This window comes from Plecotus auritus (assembly GCF_963455305.1).
Source record: "Plecotus auritus genome assembly, chromosome: 11".
Lineage (NCBI taxonomy): Eukaryota > Metazoa > Chordata > Mammalia > Chiroptera > Vespertilionidae > Plecotus > Plecotus auritus.
This window is the reverse complement of record NC_137777.1, coordinates 2,351,374-2,369,600: the sequence shown is the minus strand read 5'-3', so window position 1 is coordinate 2,369,600 and position 18,227 is coordinate 2,351,374. Positions and strand designations below refer to the sequence as shown.

Below are 18,227 nucleotides of genomic sequence, written 5' to 3'. Positions count from 1 at the left end.
GCTCTGAGACCCCTGACAGGAACCACATGTTCCATGTCTGCCTGGCCCAGTCCTTCCCACATCCGACTCCCTCCCCTCTCCTCATCACGCGGGCGGAGTCGTCCCATTTTATATGTGACCTGGACTCGGTGTGCTGGGCCCCTGCGCTGGCCTGCCTGCTCCTTCCTGCACAAACCCGGGGGCCTGGCCCCGGATCTCCCCCTGGTGAGGTCCTGCCCGCCCCCAGGACCGGCCCGCAGCCCGCCCGCCTGCATGGACTCCAGTCGCATGTCCTCTGGCTCTGACCCTCCGCTCGTCACCCCAGCCCTGCACGGGTGACCACACAGTCTTGGAGTGGGGTTCTCAGAGGAGCAGTGCGGCCCAGGCGTGGGCACTGAAGAATCTATGGGAACAGTCCTCATGCCACCTGGGACTACACCCCTGCCTCGCTGAAGGTCACACCCTCCCTGGCCCCCCTCGGCCCCGAGGAGCCCACGTTTGCGGCACCAGCAGCATCCTTACCCTCAGGCCCGGGAATCCTGGCTGGCCCGGAGGCCCCGGGGGCCCGGCCGGCCCGCTCTCCCCAGGCGGGCCTTGGGGGCCCATCAGGCCCGTGTGGCCTTTGTGGCCTGGGATGCCCGGGTCCCCAGGCCGGCCATTCCCACCAGGAGCTCCTTTGTCACCCTTGATGCCGGGATCTCCCTAGAGGGGGAAGGAAGGGTCAGCAAGCAAAGAACTGGAGGTGCCTTGGGGCAGGGCACCCCAATCCTCTGCCTCTCGGAGAGGCCTCAGTCCTGGCCCAGGTGAGTACATGGAGCCCAGCGGGACACGGCCACCCGCCACGGTCACGCAGGTGGTCTGCAGGGGACAGGACACGAATTCTGATTTCCAAACCCCAGTCCAGGGCTCCCTCCGTCTGCCCGCCTCTAAGACTGACCGCCCAGCTGCCAGCCCGCTTCCGGCCCCGGTGTCCTCCGTCCGCTGCAGGGACAGTAGCACCATGGACAGAGGTGCCTCACACGTAGGTAACCTCCCGCTCCCTCCTCCCAGCTCTCGTGGGACCCCCGAGCATGATGCTGCCTGGACCCTGTTCTCCCCACTGTGGACCCAGAGTCTGAGGTCCTGGATCAGTAACTGGAAACCATGGCAACCAGGGGGCGGCCCAGTCCTCCACCCCATGTGCTACTGTGCGGCTGACCAGCAGGACTCAGCGATGGTCAAGGGTCTGAACACATGGTGGTCACATGATCGGCCTCGAGGTCAGCAGGCCCCAGTGCGGGGCAGCGGCAGAGGGAGGGAGAAATGGGGGGAAAGACCAGAAACAGGTGACAGCTGGAAAGGGGGCCTGGCGTGGACGTGGCCGGAGCGCGGCAAAGGCAGGCGGGTAGTTATGTGACGTCACCGCGGATGTTCCCATGAAGAACCAAAGAAACGGCACAGCGCGAGCGTCTGGGCTATCCGGGCATTATGCAGGGGAACACGCAGGTGTATTGCACACCCACCCGCGGTCCTGGGCACGGACGGGCGGGACGGACCCTGGGGAGGGGACGGGAACAAAGGCCCTGGGGGAGGGCCCCTCCTTTCACTGCATCCGCTTTTTGCGATTTGCATTGTCTGCGTGTCTGTATGACTTTAGCAACGAATAAAGAGCAGTGAATTAGACATGAACTTCGCCAGATCCGAGGTGGTCATCCATGTCTCGGGTGCGATCACGTCACGGGGACCGTCCTCATCGGGATCATAGCCCAGGGCCCGGGGCCCGGGGTGCTGAGGCGCCTCCCCTCGGGGCCCAGCGTGTCCTATCCATCCCGCCCAGCATCCTCTGCGGGCAGAGACCTGGCCTGTCGCTCCCTGGCAGAGCTCCACCAAACCACTTAACGTGGAGGCCAAGCTCGGCGCAGTGATTGGGCCGAGAGAAGATTCCTATTTGGGGGCTGTATCCTGGCTCCCAACCAAACCCAAGCCATCCCCGCAGCAAGAGCTCCCGGGGCACCTGCATGACACTGGCCGGGGGTGGGGGGGACCCCTCAATCCCGTCTCATCCATAACCCCTTTCCTGGCTCATCCTCAGAACAGAGACCACAGGGCAGAGGGAGGGAGGGAGGGGACACCAGAGGCAGCAGAGGCTTCTCCTTGCCCACCTGACGGAAGGAAACCAGGGTAAACTCTTCGCAGGACGAGGGAAAACACGCCTGGGGTGGGGGCGGCGACACCGTGTGGTGCGACCGTGTGGCAGGTGACCACACGAGGCTCGTGGGCACACACGGCGTTGAACCCGCCGAAGGCAGGGACGCTGCCACAGTGCGAGAATGCCCCTCCCCGCTGCTGTTGCTAAAAAAATAAATGATTTCCCTCTGCGGTTCTTTCTGGGGAAATGAAATGAAATGGAAGGGAAGGGAAGGCTTTCTGAGCCTAACGCCCAGCAATTCATTGTGAGAAAACCTGTTCCCGTATCACCCCGGTGACAAGCCCGGCCCTGGGCGCCCAGCGCGGTGCACACAGGCCTGCCCGGGGCGGGGAGCCGGCCCAGCCTCTCACTTCCTTGGCATTTGTAATTGCAATGATGTCACTTCTTCAAATAACCACCAAGAAAGGGGGACCGTCGGCCAGCGTGGCTCGGTGGTTGAGCATCGACCTATGAGCCAGGAGGTCACGGTTCGATTCCGGTCAGGGCGCAGGCCTGGGTTGCGGGCTCGATCCCCAGTGTGGGGTGTGCAGGGGCAGCCGATCCATGATTCTCTCTCATCATTGGTGTTTCTCTCTCTCTCCCCCGCTCTCCCCTCCTCTCTGACATCAGTAAGAAATGATGAAGAAGGGGGTGGGGGCCAACAGCGCTGACGACAACAAGGCAGTGGGCAGGACTCATCTCCGAGAACGGCGGATGCAGGCGTCAGCTCTCCAGGCGGCTGGGCACGCGGCATCAGGACAGTCCCGGCCCCTGAAGCGTCACCTGCAGGTGGCACGCTCCCACTCACCCTCTCTCCTCTGGGTCCTGCTGCTCCGGGCTTCCCGGGTTCGCCCTGCAATGACACCCAAGGCCGACGGTCCCTCACCGGGCGGTCCCACTGCGCGGGCACCTCCGTCTCTAGGTGCTTCTACCCGACCCGTGTGCTGAGGACAAGGGTCTCCAGACTCCTTCCTCCGGGAACCCCACTTTGTGCTGACCCTGCAGGCCTGCGCCCCCTCCGCCCCTGGCCTCCTCCCGCCCAGGCCCACCTGGACCGTGGCACCAGCTCACACTCGACCCCCTTCTCCGTCCTCCCCCCCTTTTCCAGGACTGTCCTCATCAGGATTGGAGCCTCCCTCCTTGGCCCCCAGGGCCCCGGCCTGGAGGGTCCTCAGTGGCTCTCAGCCCAAGGGCCTGGCTGACTCCACACCCTTCCCACCGCGGTGGTGCCTCTGACTCCCGATGAGGAGCGTGCGGCCCTGCTGTCCAGTGGCCGCGGCCTGCCACCTCCCCTCCACCTGAGGCACACTCCCCGTCTGCTATGGACGCATGTTCGTGTCCCAGTTCATACGGGGTGGTATGAGAGGTGTGGGGGGTGTCTTTGGGGGTGATTAGGTTTGGATGAGGTCATGAGGGAGGGCCCCCATAACGGGGTTAGGGAGAGTGGGCCGGGGACTCAGTGGCCGGCTAGCGCAATGAGGGAGGGAAGAAACCAGTTGGCCAGAACCTTGACCTTGGGCCTCCCTGGTCCCCAGAGCTTTGAGAAATACACGTCTGTTGTCTCGGCCACCAAGTCTCTGTCCATTTCATAGCAACCAAAACCAATTGGCCCTAAAGCAATTTTACAGGACCCCATGCCTCTATCTGGAGGTGGGAATGGGGGGCACAGTGCAGCCGGGCAGCAGAGGACAGGGCTCCCACTGGAAAGGGGGTGGGTCAGGCTGGGGAGACCTGGGTGCCTGCTCAGAGCCATTGGCTGAGAGGCACAGGGAGCAGGGAGGGCTGCTACGATGGCAGCCACAGGCAGTGAGCAGGAGGCAACGGGGATCGCTGGGTGAGTGAGCCATACGCCCGGTGAGCTAACGCATGGCCGGAGAGGGGCACCCGCTTCCCGGGTATGGAGCCCTCAACCAGGCTCCTCCGGTTAAGAAAGTGACCCGAAGGTGCAGAGGGAGCAGTCTTCCTCATTCCAAAGGCAGGGTCCCTGCCCGGCTGGCGTGGTTCAGTGGTTGAGCATCAACCTAAGAACCAGGAGGTCACGGTTCGATTCCCGGACAGGTCACATGCCGGGGTTGCGGGCTTGATCCCAGTGTGGGGTGTGCAGGGGGCAGCCAATCAATGATTCTCTCTCATCACTGATGTTTCTTTCTCTCCCTCTCCCTTCCTCGCTGAAATCAATAAAAATACTTTTTTTAAAAAAAAAGATGGTACCCGGGACCAGCTACGGAATTGGTGGGGCCCTTGCAAATTTAAAATCTGAACCCCCATTCAGAAAGCAGTGAGCGAGTGTGGAGCTCGGCCACGCCCAGGGCCCGGGGACTCCCTGTGTCCCCCCCGCGGAGCTGGCCCGCATCTGCACGGCAAAGGGTCACCCAGGGAGGGGGGAGGGGGGACACTTGCCTCCTTGCCTGGGGCTCCCTTCTCTCCGGGCTCGCCCTGTGAGACAGAACACGACATGGTGAGCTCGGCGGCTGCACATCGCACGTACGGACCGTCTTCAAAACACAATCCGCCCAAGTCACGTTCCAGCAAAGACATCGCGGACCAGCCAACCAGGGGCCTCGACAGGGAGACGCTCCAGGTGGGGGGGAGCCTCGGGTCCGGCCTCCTCGGCAAGGGGACGGCTGTGCCGCCACCCAGAGGGCCCCGGGGCATCAGCTGTGACAGCGAGACCTCCCGGAGAAGCAGGCTCAGGGGTGAAATGAGGCTTCCAGAAGACACTGGGCTCTGGCGGCAGCCTCCCAAGTTCAAGTCCTGACTCCTCCATTTGCTGGCTCTGGGGCCTTGGACAACCTCCTTACAACTTCCTAAAGCCTTTCGTGCCTCCGTTTCTTCATCTGTGAGACGGGACCAGTTGCTGTCCCGGCTTCACAGGTGGCCATGAGGCTGAATGTGTTGGCACCTGGAATGCCCCTGGAACTAGAGGAGGCGTGTAGCAAGGAGGGGCTAACACGTGATGGGCTGTCACCCTGACCAAGGGGTCTGCAGCAAGGAGTCTGGGAGAAGAGGGGGCTCCCGGCTGCTTTCCGGCAGCCAGATTAGTGACGGGCGTGGAGAAGGAGGCGTGTCCAGTGAACAAAAGGGCCCACGTGAACACCAGAGCACAGAGCCATTGTGGGCCGGGCTACAAGGCAGCAAAGGGCGAAGAGAGGTCACAGCTCGAGTGGCGGGGCAGGGCTGGCAGTGGGGCACCCTGGGGTCCAGAAGTGAACTGGAGGGGGGTGGACAGGAGCAGGGTGAGCCCTCCCCGCAGCACGCTCCACGCGACCCTCACTCACAGGTCAGGAGCCAGGGTTGGCCGTGGCTCACAGAAGGCGGCAAGGGGGGCTTGCCGGACATGGTTCATTCTCTCGCATCCCTCAGCCCAGAGACCTGGCCCCCCTCACCCCCGGCTCCTCTGCGTCAGGTGGTCATGTCAGGAGACCTGAATGCAGGGCCGGCTGGAGCGCCAGCTGACCAGGTGACCTTGACCCCCACCCGCAAGCTCTGACCCTACAGTCCAAACATGTCATCTGCCACTCGATGCCTAAGGGACCGTGAAGTTCGAGGCCATGATCCCCGCCCCACCCGCCACGCCCACTGTATGAAACGGTTTGTGTACTAAGCCCCCATGGGCGGGGCACCGCCAGCCCGCTTACATAACCAGCTCCCGCTCCCAGAGACAGGTGCCGTGCCCCCTCTGAGTAAGGAGGGGCCAGGCCTCACATTAGGGAGAGGGGGTGAGGCCCCCCCACAGGTGTAACCCCATGCATGAGGCACTCTGGACCGCACACCAGGTCACTGTAACCCAGCAGGTGGACCTGAGGACACGGGGGGCGGAAGGACACGTGAACTGTACCCCCAGAGGCAGGCACCTCGGCCCCCTAGGGGTGCTCTGCTTACCCGAGGCCCACGGGGACCCAGGAAGCCAGGGAGTCCCGGGCTGCCGTTTTCTCCTTTGCTTCCCTTCTGGCCCTGCGGAGGGAGAACCCGATTAGTTCTTCAAGGTCAAGTGCCAGCGGAGGCACGTCCCTCCTCCGCCGCAGGCTAGATCCCTGGCCCCTGTCAGGGTACGTGCGGGCAGCAACCCATCGATGTGTCTCTCTCACATCGATGTTTCTCTCTCTGTCTTTCCCCCTCCCTTCCAATCTCTCTAAAAAAAAAAATCAATGGAGACTATATCCTCGGGTGAGGACTAACAACAACAAAATATACAAGAGACAGGGCTGGGAGGAGACGCACAGACAAGGTGACATCTCTGAGCCTAGAATCCATCAAAGATCCATCTTCCCCGCCATGCCCCCCCCTAGCAGACCTGACCCCCGATCCCGGATCCTCTCTCCAGGGACCAGGACTTGGCTGATGACTCGTCCCACCCTCCTCCTACTCTGTACCCACCATCCTTCTTGCCTCCCATGCCCCCCTAACCAGCAGGAGGACACCCTCGAGCTAACCCTGTGGAACGTCCATCACTGCGGCTTGCCCTGCTCCCTGAGCCCTGGGGCGCCTCGGGCTGAGCCTTCAGCTTCTGCACACAGCCAGCCGCTGCTGCGCCACTTTATTACCGTTTTCAGAAAAGCCTTGCATAGCTTTGTCCCTTTGCATGCCTGCGGTTGTCCACAGGGAGCCAGCTGCATAATCGCATCTATTTAATTTCTTTATTTTTCCCATCACCATTTATCCTCTCTATTCCCGCTCCCCTCCTCCCTCCCCCGCCCCAGGTATTTTAGACTTTAGAGGAGGCCTGCCTGCACCCTCTTGCCTCCGCCGCCTGCTCCTGCCCTCGAACCCCATGCTTTCCCATCGACGCTGCTAGGGATGGAGAGCAGGTAATGTGCGATGTGAGCCACACGCCCCTTCGGAGCCGGCCAGACTCGGCACGCAGCCCAGGGCGATACTCACTGGGTTTCCTGCGGGGCCGCGGTCCCCTGAAGTCCCAGGCACTCCGCTCTTACCCTGCGGGAGGAACAGGGAGACTGCTGAGGGGCCCCGCCTGAAGGCACAGAGCCAGCGACGGGGCAGGGTCACCCCAGGAGCTGCTCCCCCAGCGAGGCCCCTGTCAATCCTCCTGACTCACAGGCGCTTCTAATAGGAGCTCGGAATGTCAAGTTCAGAATATTGTAGAATTAAATGCATCCAGGCACGTGAAAAAGCCTACCCGGAGGCCAGTGCCCACGGCCCCGCACAGTCACTAACCAGGACCCTGTCCACCCGTGCATCCACGCGTCCTTCACTCAGAGCCGTCTCAAGGGCAAACGGTCCCACACGAAACTGCTCACATCCCAGCCGCGCTGTTCCTGGCGGCTCAGGAGGCACGTCTGCCAGCTGGCCGCTCTGCACACTCCCCCTCTGCCACGGGCGCCCGTATTCCCATTTAACAGATGCGGACACTGAGACTCGGATGCATGGCTCACGCAGGGTCACCCGACGCCAGGACCGACTCCCGATCCCGAACCCACTAACTGGTGGGTCTTGTGGGCACGTCTGTCGTTTCAATGAAGACACTGAGCCGGTGAGATCCCTGGCAGCACACCAGTCAGGAAGTTCAGGAAGGCTCCTGGCTACCCCCTCGAGGAGCAAATTCCCGCTCAGCCCGACAACCGCAGGGAGCTCCGCTGGCCGAGCTGGTCACTTCCGCTGGGCACCACTGCCCTCCCTCTCGGGACGCCCCACTGGGTGGCAGCGTCTGCCTGGTGCTCGTCCTGCCAGGAGCACCCCAAGGACCTCTATGCCCGGCGCCCAGCACAGAGCCTGACACTCAGGAGGCCCCTGCTGCGCGCATGAGCCCACAATAGCTGGGAGCCCCTCTCCACGCACCCTTCCACCCACAGCGCCAACGCCCATAACCCGGGAAGAGGCGCTCCGTGTGCTGGCTGCGTGGGCACGGGTTACAGGGGAGAGGAGCCAGCACTGCGGGCACTCCCTGCGGGGCGCTCGCTGCAGGCACTCCCTGTGGGCACTCACTGCGGGCACTCCCTGCGGGCACTCCCTGCGGGCGCTCCCTGCGGGCGCTCGCTGCAGGCACTCCCTGCGGGCACTCGCTGCGGGCACTCCCTGCGGGCACTCGCTGCGGGCACTCCCTGCGGACACTCGCTGCGGTCGCTCCCTGCGGGCGCTCCCTGCAGGCGGGCACTCCCTGCGGGCGCTCCCTGCAGGCGGGCACTCCCTGCGGGCACTCCTTGCAGGCGGGCACTCCCTGCGGGCACTCCTTGCAGGCGGGCACTCCCTGCAGGCACTCCCTGCGGGCACTCGCTGCGGGCACTCCCTGCAGGCACTCCCTGCGGGCACTCCCTATGTGCCAAGCTCCAGTGGCCCACCCACTGCTCACCACAGGCACACACTCCAACCAGCACAGAAATGCCAGGCCACCTGCCCGAAAGGGACATGAGCTTGGGCCCTGGCGACCGAAGCCCACCGCGTGCTCCCGACCGCGTGAGGACGCGCTGTCAGTAGGAGCATAAGGAGGGCCGCCACCTGGGCCTCGGAAGGGCACGTGTGTCCGGCCGGCACGGCTCAGTGGCTGAGCATCGACCCATGAACCTATCAGGGCACACGCCCAGGTTGTGGGCTCGATCTCCGGTGCGGGGCGTGCAGGAGGCAGCCGATCAATGATTCTCTCATCATTGCTGCTTCTCTCTCTCTCCCCCTTCCTCTCTGAAATCAATAAAAATACACATTTTTTAAAGTTGTCACGTAGCTGTCGTTGTCGCTGGCACAGGTGGGTAAACTGAGGCATGGGGCCTGTGTGGGCCACAGCCAGCCTGTGTGTGTGCCCCCCTCCCACTCACCCCTCCAGGGAAGGCTGCCGGGCGGCCCTCCCTCCGCCCACCCACCACCCATCTGTGTGGCTCTAAAAATACGCGCTTCGCCCAGCCCTGTGCCAACTGTAGCTCTGCCCCTCCTCCCTGGGGCCCTCGCCGTTTGCAGGGAGGGTAGACACCAAGACACATCCGCTCCCGGCATCCACACGGCGGATGTGCACAGGAGGGTGGCTCTCGGCGGCCCCTGCCACCTGCTCACTCGGGGCTGACGGGGCGGAGACCCGGCTCCCTCCTGGGCTGCAGGCCCCTGCTCAGGTCCCGCTTGTCATCGGGGATCCCCTCAGAGTCCATGCCCCTCAGGGATGGCGGCCACAGCCCCTCCCCATGGCCCTGAGCTCCAGTCTCCCACCCCAGGACCCTCCTGCCACGTGGTGGTTCTGAGGAGGAAATCTCGCAAACTGTGGCCCAGGAAGGTGCTGACTTAAGCTGCAGCCTTGAACCCAAGGGCTGGAGCCCAGGCCCTGGCTCTGCCCCTGAGTCGCTGTGTGGTCTCAGGCAAGTTACCCGACCTCTCTGTGCCTCCAGTGCTCGTCTGTGAACGGGGACAGCAGCGGCACCTGCCTCCCAGGGTTTGGGGAGGACTCAGTGAGCTATGTAGATGCCCGGGCAGCCCTGGCACCGGGCTCTGCCGATATCGTACACAGGCGGCGTCTGGTTCAAGGTGGAGACAACCCGCTGGGGCTGGAGGGACCGCCTCTGAGTCAGGGAAGCAGATGCTCCCGGCTGAGGCCGAGGCCGAGAGAAAAGCCTGGATCCTGGGGCGGAAGCCCGATGCCAGGGCAGAAGGGGTCGGGATGCCCGTGAAGGCCTAGGGGCTCCGGGGCCCGGCCTCCACCTTATCACACCCCCTCCTCCCTGCCTGTTCCCGTGTCCTATTCCCTAACTACCCCTGGGACACGGTAACATCACAGCTATACACGTGTGTGTCTGCTCTGTGTGCACACTGGTTAATACGTGAAGGGTTTCTGGCACCATAAGAACCAATGTGTGCCCCTTGGGGTGACAGCACCCCCACTGGCAACGCACGCCCCAGAGGGCCTGGGCCCTGCCCGACCAGGTGGCACCTTTTAAATTTCTGATTGTGGGTAGGTGGTTCCAGAAAAGAGTTGGGGTGTGGGCGGAATGCTGGGGGACTTAGGACGGTCACCACGTTCTAAGGGCTTTTAACAGCACGTGGGGCTACGGGGTCAACCACAGGTATCACCATGGTAACAGGCCCTGCAGACACATGGCGCACATGGGTCTCAAAGCAAACTCACCGGTGGGCCCCTCGGTCCTTGGGGACCCTGCGGCCCCGCGGGTCCAGCATCCCCCTGGAACAGAGAGAGGGGCGTTATCGCCGAGTCAGGCAGGCGTGTGATGGGACACAGACGCGGACCGGGACTCACCCTGCCACCCAAGAGACCAGCAAACTGCGAGCATTTCACCAGGACTGCCCGTTACTCCCGCAGGGGCCCCTGGGAGCTCCTCCCCGGCACAGTTTCTGGGGGCCCCTGGGTCCTTCGGTGAAGCCCTTTGCACTTCCCCTACACGCCTGCTCCCACAGACCCAGCCAGGCCCCCAGGACGCCCACTTACATCTTTTCCTGGTGAGCCCTCCCGGCCGGGGGGCCCCATGGCCCCGGGCTCTCCCTGGAAGGAAAAGCAGAAAGGAAGCAGCTGCGGTGAGGGAGGGAGATGCAGAACACCAGGGTCTCAGACGCTGAGTGCCAGCGAGGGGAGGCGGAGGCCCACAGCAGGCGCCCCGGGCCCGGGCCACGCTAGGGCTGCGGTGCCCACAAGGCCAGTGCGAGGCCTGGGCCGTGTGCGCCCCTCTGAGCTGCAGGGAACAGCAGCGAAGGGCCGGGCACACCGCCTGGAGTTCTGCCTCCTCACCTGCTGACCCCCACCCCCAGCTTCTCCCCATTCACAGGGCACAGCAGGGCCTTCTGTTCAGGGCATTTATCCTGAAGGATAAACCGATGCTCTCCTCACGTGAGCTCTGTGCAGCCCGGCCCGGTGCCATCCCGGATTCCAGCTGACTTGGTCCAATTGTTTGTAAGTCAGCGTCTGCCCTCCCCCGCCCCCCCCACTCAAAAGAAATTTCTAGAAAAACTAGACCAGGCGAGGGATGACGCGTTAGGCTTCTCGGGTGACAAGGTGTCGCACTGGCCTGCAGGGCCCAGGAGCCCAGTGTCTGGAAGTGCCAGCCAGGCCCACCTGGGACGACCTTCGCGGCAGGACATCACTTACCCGGGGGCCGGGGGCGCCAGCATCGCCCGTGTGTCCCTTGAAGCCCTAGGGGAGAGAGACCCGAGTTATCCCATCGGAGGGCAGGCTGGCGAGAGGGAGGGGCAGGCACCCTGCGAGATGGCCGGGCGGGTCCTGACTCCTCTCTCTCTCCACCTGGGCCCTGCTCTGTGCTGGGCGCTGGCCATGTCCCCGATGCCCGCGGCCCAGGCGAGGGCCCTTCCTCCCGCTCAGTCACAGCACGGCAGGGCTGGCCCCACACGTGCCCCAGGTGGTGGGGTAGCAGCCGGGTGTGGCCTGGCCTCATGCTTCCTCCTCCTCCTCCTCCTGGCCTCACACTACTGGGCTGGGTCCTGCCCCAACACAGGCCCTAGCACCTGGGTCTCCATGGCAACTGCCAGGAAGCCCTCCCGCCCAATCAGCAGGCGCCACCTGGACCGAAATCGCCCATCTGGGTCTGAGCCCCACGCAGGTGCCTTCTCCACCCCGAGGGTCTCCTCCCGGTGTGACCGGGTGGGCAGCAGCAGGATTCGGCGAAAAGGGCATGGATCTGTGTTTATTTCCTCCGTATTGAATGTGGGCCAGCGAAGTTATTGATTTTTTTACAGAAAAACACATTAAGGAAAGAGAACTGGCAGTTTGATCTCCTCCTTCTTGCCAGATAATTGGATTTTAGAATTTTCATTAAAGATAGTACTTTTTTCAAAAACAAATTTAAGGATTTGTGTAAACAATTTAAAAATTACGAAGGAGTAAAGTATTTAGCAAAAACAAACAAATCCACACAAAAAAAAAAACCCACAAAAATCCTCAACAACCCCAAAACATATAGAATGAGTGCATTTTTATAGGAAACTAGCCGTTATCTCTGATGGCCTGACACCAGGTAGAGATGGGGGCCCATAAAGGTCAGAATTCATGCACTTAAAAAAGACCAAGAGAACATCATGACCATTTCCAGAGCGTTACCTCTCTGGGTTGTAGCATTACAAGTACCTGTCTTCTCCTCCATATTTTAAACTATTACCATCGTCATCGTTACTGTTCTGCAACAAGAACCTTTAGCTATGGGAAGTGTTCGAAGCTAAAACGAAGGCTCCTGCTCAGGTTCTATCGTCCAGGGAAAGGCCCTGGGGACGAAAACCAGGAGGACAGGACCAAGGAGCCTTAGAACCACGACACGGCCCGTGGCTGCAGGCTGGAAGACGCTGCACAACCGCGCATGGAAGCACTGAGCCCGCCGCGGAGCCCCGGGTCCCGAAGGAGGGGCCTGAACCCCGGGCCCAACCGTCTCAGAGACCTTACCCACCGCGTCTTAGCCGTGCGGCTGATGCTTTATTCCACCAGGGACAGCTCACACTCACACTCACACACACTCACACACACACACACACTCACACACACTCACACACACAGCCATATGGTCACACAGTCATACACACACACACACACAGCCATACAGTCACACAGTCACACACAGTCATACACACACTCACACACACTCACACACTCACACACACACACTCACACAAACTCACACACACACACTCACACACACACACTCACACACACTCACACACTCACACACACTCACACACACACACACTCACACACACAGTCATACAGCCACACACTCACACACAGTCATACACACACACACTCACACACACTCACACACACAGCCATATGGTCACACAGTCATACACACACACACACACAGCCATACAGTCACACAGTCACACACAGTCATACACACACTCACACACAGTCATACACACATACACAGTATACAGTCACACACTCACACACAGTCATACACACACACAGCCATACAGACTCACACAGTCATACACACACACACAGCCATACAGTCACACACTCACACACATACACACACACTAACACACATGCGCACATACACTTACACACACATGCACACACTCACATACATGCAAGCACACAAAAACATGTGCACATACACAACACACATACTCACACACACTCACACACTCACACACACACACTCACACAAACTCACACACACACACTCACACACACACACTCACACACACTCACACACTCACACACACTCACACACACACACACTCACACACACAGTCATACAGCCACACACTCACACACAGTCATACACACACACACTCACACACACTCACACACACAGCCATATGGTCACACAGTCATACACACACACACACACAGCCATACAGTCACACAGTCACACACAGTCATACACACACTCACACACAGTCATACACACATACACAGTATACAGTCACACACTCACACACAGTCATACACACACACAGCCATACAGACTCACACAGTCATACACACACACACAGCCATACAGTCACACACTCACACACATACACACACACTAACACACATGCGCACATACACTTACACACACATGCACACACTCACATACATGCAAGCACACAAAAACATGTGCACATACACAACACACATACTCACAGTCATACAGTCACACACTCACACACAGTCATACACACACACAGTCATATAGTCACACACTCACAGTCAGTCACACATTCACACTCTCATGCACACACTCACACACACAGCCATACAGTCACATACACACACACATACGCATGCACACATACACTTACACACACATGCACACACTCACACACATGCAAGCACACAAAAACATGTGCACACACGCACACGCACACATGTTCACACATGCACACCACTTACGGGGGGCCCGCGGGCACCCTCTGGTCCTGGCAGGCCCGGCTCTCCTGCTTTGCCCTGAGGAAAGAGGAAGAGAGGGGTTGCGGAGAGCGTAAGGGATCCCCCGATGCTTGCTGCCTGGGCTCCCGAGCACTACATTCCACACGCCCATCCCTGCCTCCCTGTCAGCCCCACCCCGGCTCTGCGGTCCACTGTCACCCATTCACACCGTCACCCCGCACCCGGCCCGCTGCCCCTGGGACGTGCTGGCTCCTCGGCCTCGCCTTCTCGGAGGCGCCCCGGCTGCTGGAGAAGTGACGCAGACTCCCCGTCCTAAAGGGCTCACCTCCCCACCGGCCCCTCCCGGCAGCTGGTAACGACCGCACGTTACAACTGGGGACACGGAGGCTCAAGGAAACGTGGCCGAGTGAACCATGGCACAGGCGGCCTGACGCCCACTGCGTGGACACCAAGAGGCCGCTCTTCGCCCCGGCGGCCGTGCCTCCTGGCGGGGCCTGGTCCTCCCTCTCACTGTTCCAATTCTTCGCCACCAGCAGCTCACACTGCCCTGGGTGGAGCCAGGCCATGACCGAGAGCCAGTGCGCGAGGGGCCCTCCTTACAGCGGGGCGCCTGCCCCGGCCCAGGGTGCACAGCATCTGCACCTGGAGGGTCCGATGGGGCCCACGTGGCGAGGGGTGGGGGTGTGGGCATCCTTGGACTCAGAGAGAAAGTTGTAGAGAGAGGAGGGTGGGTCACAATCCGATTTCCAGCGGGTTGGCTGGAACCGCTATCCAAGCCTAGCTGTGAGACCGCGGGGTGCCCTTCTCTGTCTGGGTCTGGGTCTCAGCTGTAAGTTAGGGCCACCCCCTCACTGGTCTCTGTGATCGGAGGGAATAGGGGCCTGGCTTCTGGCCCCTAGTCGGTGGGCTGGCCATCCCATCACTGGCCCGTTACCAGCAGAAAAACGCTCACAACAGCAACTGTTCAGGGTGTTCAACATGCAGTAGAATGGAGCACTTCATGGGAGACTATCACTGGAACCCAATGAGGGAGGCTGCTGTTCCCCTTCAGGCCAAACACTGAGGCACAGAGAGGGTGAGCGATCTGCTCAAGGTCACACAGCTGGGGTTCTAACCCAGGCATTTTGGCTCCAGAGTCTCTATATGGCATTCTTTATTATTGTAATTATGGCTCAAATGACTCCAATATAAAATTATGCAGCAGACAACTCAAAAGGCTGCCTGTCTATCCATCTACCCGTGTATCCATCCATCCATCATCTATCCATCTACTTGTGTATCCATCCATCATCTATCCATCTACCTGTGTATCCATCCATCATCTATCCATCTACTTGTGTATCCATCCATCATCTATCCACCTATCTGTGTATCCATCCATCATCTATCCATCTATCTGTGTATCCATCCATCATCTATCCACCTATCTGTGTATCCATCCATCATCTATCCATCTATCTGTGTATCCATCCATCCATCATCTATCCATCTATCTGTGTATCCATCCATCATCTACCCATCTACCTGTATATCCATCCATCCATCATCTATCCATCTACCTGTGTATCCATCCATCCATCATCTATCCATCTACCTGTGTATCCATCCATCATCTACCCATCTACCTGTGTATCCATCCATCCATCATCTATCCATCTACCTGTGTATCCATCCATCATCTATCCATCTACCTGTGTATCCATCCATCATCTACCCATCTACCTGTGTATCCATCCATCCATCATCTATCCATCTACCTGTGTATCCATCCATCATCTACCCATCTACCTGTGTATCCATCCATCCATCATCTATCCATCTACCTGTGTATCCATCCATCATCTATCCATCCATGTCCCTAAAGTATAGAAGTGGCAGAAATAATGCATAGAAAGTAGCCTTCACTGTGCCCAGGCTGGAGCAGCTCCTGGACACGTAGCGGCTGTTACCGAGAAAGCGCTACCTGGGCCCATGGAATGGTGAGAAGTCAGTCCCTTACCGGCTCTCCGGGGCTGCCAGGTTTTCCGTCCCTGCCCTCTTTGCCTTCTGCTCCCTGCAAGAGAAACTCACATGGGTCATCTGTCCCAAGATGCATGGGGCAGGGGGACACACGCAGCTCCATTCACACGTAGCAGCTAAAAAGGCGTTTCAACCACCAGAACTGGTCTGATTTCCTGGTGTTTCCCCAGCACTGAGATTCGGGCTTGGGTGTCTGGTCCGCAGTGTCTGGCAAATAATAAAAAGATCGAGAGATTGCAAACGTTTCTTCGTTATTGCTGTCGATCTAGAGGAGGCCCTCCAGGACACATTCCTGAGGTCAAACGTGGGACGATGGGCCTCGTGTCTGGGCTCTGAGCACGGCGGTGAGGAGGGGGAGACGCCAGTGCTGACCAAGATGAGGAGGACACTGAATGATGGACAGCACTCAGCACGGCTCCTGGAGCTCACGAGGGGCTGCAAAGGTCAAAGGCATCTGCTGTTCACTAGGGGTGAGGAGAGGGCTTTCTGGGCAGACAGGAATGCACGTGCAAAGGCCCTGTGGCCAGGAGAGGGGAGGATGCGGGTGTCCTAGGAACCAGAATGAAGCCAGTATGGCTGAAAGGAAAGAAGGCACGGTGGCGGCAGGGGGGGGGGCGGGGGGCATGGAGGCCCCAGAAGCGGGCACCGGCCAGACTGCAGCCACAGGCAAGGATTCGTTCCCAGCGGAGAAGGCAGCCCTGGCCTCTCCGGACCGGCCGTGTTGCTAACACAGCGGAGAGCTCCATCCTGGTGGGAAGGCTGCTGAGTTAAAAAGCCCAGCACTTGTGGCCAGAAATCATGCAGCTTGATCCTAGAACCTCAGACAGGACTAGCCTCTGACAAGTACCCCACCTTAGGGACCATCGCACAGAATCAGAAAGGGGCTATGCATGCAAGCTAGTCTACTGCAGACTTAAAACTAACTGTAAACAGATTCATGAGGCAACAGAGACATGAGCGCACATATTAGGGGACATTTATGAGATGGACTGTAGGTGGAATTTATGAACATTTAATACCAGCGTGGAAAGTAGAAAATGTTTATATTATCACAATAATTAATTATCTCAATTCTGTATGCATACATGATTCTATTGTCTTAAATGTATGGGCATATATAGACACCATTCACATACACATATGTATACATGCATACACATATATGTGTGGAGAGACAAAAATACTATTTAAATAAGGAAACAACAATAAATATGTACATAAAAGAATGATACTAAGATAGACCCCACCAAAAATTCAATTTAATTGAGTGACTATTTTTCTTTTATCTATATATATAAAAGGCTAAGTGACCGGCCGAATGTCCAACACGCACTGGCAATTTAAAATTAAACATTGACACACTCATGCACAATACATATAAAGCTCTCACTGGCGCCAATCGCATGCGTGTTTCAGTCTGTAATTGTCCATCGTGAATGTCTTTGTGTTCGTTGACATTAGTTAAGCACTCTGAAAGTGTTTTTACTCTTAATGTGGTATACAGGGAGATATTAGAATGAGTTTAATCCACTTACCAGTCATTGTTTTTATATCGTGTTTTTATTGTTTTTGTATCATGATTTTGTTGTTATATCCTGTTGTTATTATTTATTAATCAATTTATATATTATTTTCATATACATTTTACTAATTTTCTTTCATCTCTGACACTTCTATTATAGAGAAAGGGTGAATAGCGATATTAAAACATTTCTTCTAATTAATTTCAATGTGCACGAATCTGTGCACCGGGACACTAGTATTCGATAACACACACAACTCCCCTGGCAACCTTGTCTTGCTTTAACGAAGGTGAAACACAGTTTTGTTTGCTTACTTGTGTAGGAGAGAAATTGGATTTTTTAAAATGTCACTTACTGGGATTCCGGGTAACCCCGATGGGCCTTCGGGGCCGGGGGGACCTTCTTTCCCCTAAAAGATCCAAGACAGAAAAGCACCATCAAATCTCTCGAACTGGCTGTTCTGCAGGCTGATGATGTCACACAGAACTGCCTTCGAGGGCTCGGCGGGGGGGGTGGGGAGGGGGGTCGTTGGTGAGAAACAACGGTGCTCTGCTCCTGCCTCCTGCCTCCGGCGTCGCTCCCCGGCCAGGGGTCCGAGCAGCACATGACTAGGCAGCCTGGTGTGTAGCCTGGGTCCCATCCTGGCCCTGTCACAGGGACTGAGGAGGGATGCGATTGGAAGCGGATGAGGAAAAGGTATCTGAGCAGGAGGAAGCTGTCCTCTTGGCACCAGAGTCCAGAGGCGCCGGCCCTGACCTGCGGCTTAGCC

General features: G+C 58.7%; 1 protein-coding gene across 3 annotated transcripts in view; it reads right to left on the bottom strand.

The window, feature by feature from the left end:
• The window catches only part of COL22A1 (collagen type XXII alpha 1 chain), a 131,463-nt gene that overhangs the window by 6,968 nt on the left and 106,268 nt on the right, over positions 1 to 18,227 (bottom strand). For all 3 annotated transcript variants that reach the window (XM_080646832.1, XM_080646834.1, XM_080646833.1), the window contains 11 exons: positions 17,814 to 17,867; positions 15,916 to 15,969; positions 13,920 to 13,973; positions 11,178 to 11,222; positions 10,524 to 10,577; positions 10,206 to 10,259; positions 7,028 to 7,081; positions 6,029 to 6,100; positions 4,547 to 4,582; positions 2,955 to 2,999; positions 502 to 681 (listed from right to left, as the gene is read on the bottom strand). In XM_080646832.1, coding sequence (XP_080502958.1) covers positions 502 to 681; positions 2,955 to 2,999; positions 4,547 to 4,582; positions 6,029 to 6,100; positions 7,028 to 7,081; positions 10,206 to 10,259; positions 10,524 to 10,577; positions 11,178 to 11,222; positions 13,920 to 13,973; positions 15,916 to 15,969; positions 17,814 to 17,867 — 702 coding nt within the window. The remainder of the gene's footprint in view (positions 1 to 501; positions 682 to 2,954; positions 3,000 to 4,546; positions 4,583 to 6,028; positions 6,101 to 7,027; positions 7,082 to 10,205; positions 10,260 to 10,523; positions 10,578 to 11,177; positions 11,223 to 13,919; positions 13,974 to 15,915; positions 15,970 to 17,813; positions 17,868 to 18,227) is intronic.